The 1,425-nt window shown below is 42.0% G+C and overlaps 1 protein-coding gene across 1 annotated transcript; it reads right to left on the bottom strand.

The window, feature by feature from the left end:
* Positions 1 to 262: 262 nt before the first annotated feature.
* LOC123067858 (BTB/POZ and MATH domain-containing protein 1-like) lies at positions 263 to 976 on the bottom strand. The gene has a single exon (XM_044490470.1). The coding sequence runs from the start codon at positions 974 to 976 to the stop codon at positions 263 to 265; it is 714 nt and encodes a 237-aa protein (XP_044346405.1).
* Between the last annotated feature and the right edge of the window lie 449 nt (positions 977 to 1,425).

Here is a 1,425-nt window from a genome sequence, read left to right as displayed (position 1 = left end):
TCAGTATGTGGACATCAAACAGTATTTAAACACATGATGAATATACTGAAAAGAACTATGCAAATATGTTAAAAACTGGCGCAGCAAACTTGTAGATAAGCGAACAATGTCATAACCATTGATGTTGAGATGAGGTGATGGGCAAGTGGCACACTACTCATATAACCTCAATTAACCTTTGGTAATTCAACTTAGTATGAGCTGGCATAAGAAAAGGTAGCACAAAATTCGTCAAATTAAATTGACAAGTGAACTGTCCGATTCATCTCGCAGTCACCTGCTGATCTAAGTTTTTGTAGAGTCTCCGCATAATCTTCAACTGTGCATCTACAAGGATAGACGGACCACTTCTTTTGAGATCCGCGTACCCTTGGGTTGCCGCTACAGAGTCCATAATCTTTTGAGAGGAGATAAATCCAACACAAGCATCATTTAGAATGTCACAACGATGTTGATCTGCTAAAGCCAGCATAGTTGCAACATTCTCCACATCAAAATTATCGCAAAGGATTCTCTCACATACCGGTTTTCGCTTTTCCATATCATACCGATCAGCAGCCACGAGCAAGTGCTGGACCATCTCAGCGCGATCATTTCCCTCGAGATCATCCGTGATCTGCAATGAATCGGTGTAGATGAAATGGAGCAGGGCCTTGAAGACATCAGGTTGCATGTCCTTGATGGTTATGAACGGCGTTCCTGTCTCCTTCATCGGCCCATAGAACTCTGCCTTGAACACAGGTGATCGTATAGCAAGGACAAGCTTGTGTGCTCCGAAGACCACCCCTCCAACGTTGAATTTGATGTCCGCTGGAATATCATTTGCTTCCAACATCTTGGCAAGCTGCGCAGCGATGCCGGACAGGGGTACCCTGGTTTCAGACACCCGCACTTTTTTCATGACAGTGATGATGCATTCGATCTCGAGGTGGTCATTCCGAAGGTAGGCCGACACTTCAAACTCGCTCCTTGCCATGAAGGAGCGAGTTATGAGCATATCTTTTTCCAATATCATGACAGCAATATCAATTTTCTGTCACAAGATATTTCTTTTTCCAATATCACATTAAATCTCCATTTATGAGCATATCTTTTTCTCCTTGCGATTGTGATTTCTTTTGAGAAGACACATGTCTACAATGTATTTGCATTCGAGGAGGACAAATGAACAAATTATATGTCAACTTAAGCCCAGCGTAAGAGATGTTTATTTTCTATTTGAGCGGTGTAAGTAAACCAATGTTTTCAATAGCCGACTATAGCATTGTTATATCTTTTTGTGCAGGGTGCAGCTAAATGGTATTCATGTACAATAGTCCGCTAAAAACCGGCTATAGCCGTCTATAGCCCTGCTATTGCTGATTTGGAGGAGCCTCGCTATTTAAAACATTGAATTAAACCCTATTCCTAGTACCACCTCTTGCC

Source organism: Triticum aestivum, chromosome 3B, assembly GCF_018294505.1.
Source record: "Triticum aestivum cultivar Chinese Spring chromosome 3B, IWGSC CS RefSeq v2.1, whole genome shotgun sequence".
Classification (NCBI taxonomy): domain Eukaryota; kingdom Viridiplantae; phylum Streptophyta; class Magnoliopsida; order Poales; family Poaceae; genus Triticum; species Triticum aestivum.
Note: the sequence above shows the minus strand (reverse complement) of the source record. Positions and strands in the feature narration are given on the sequence as shown.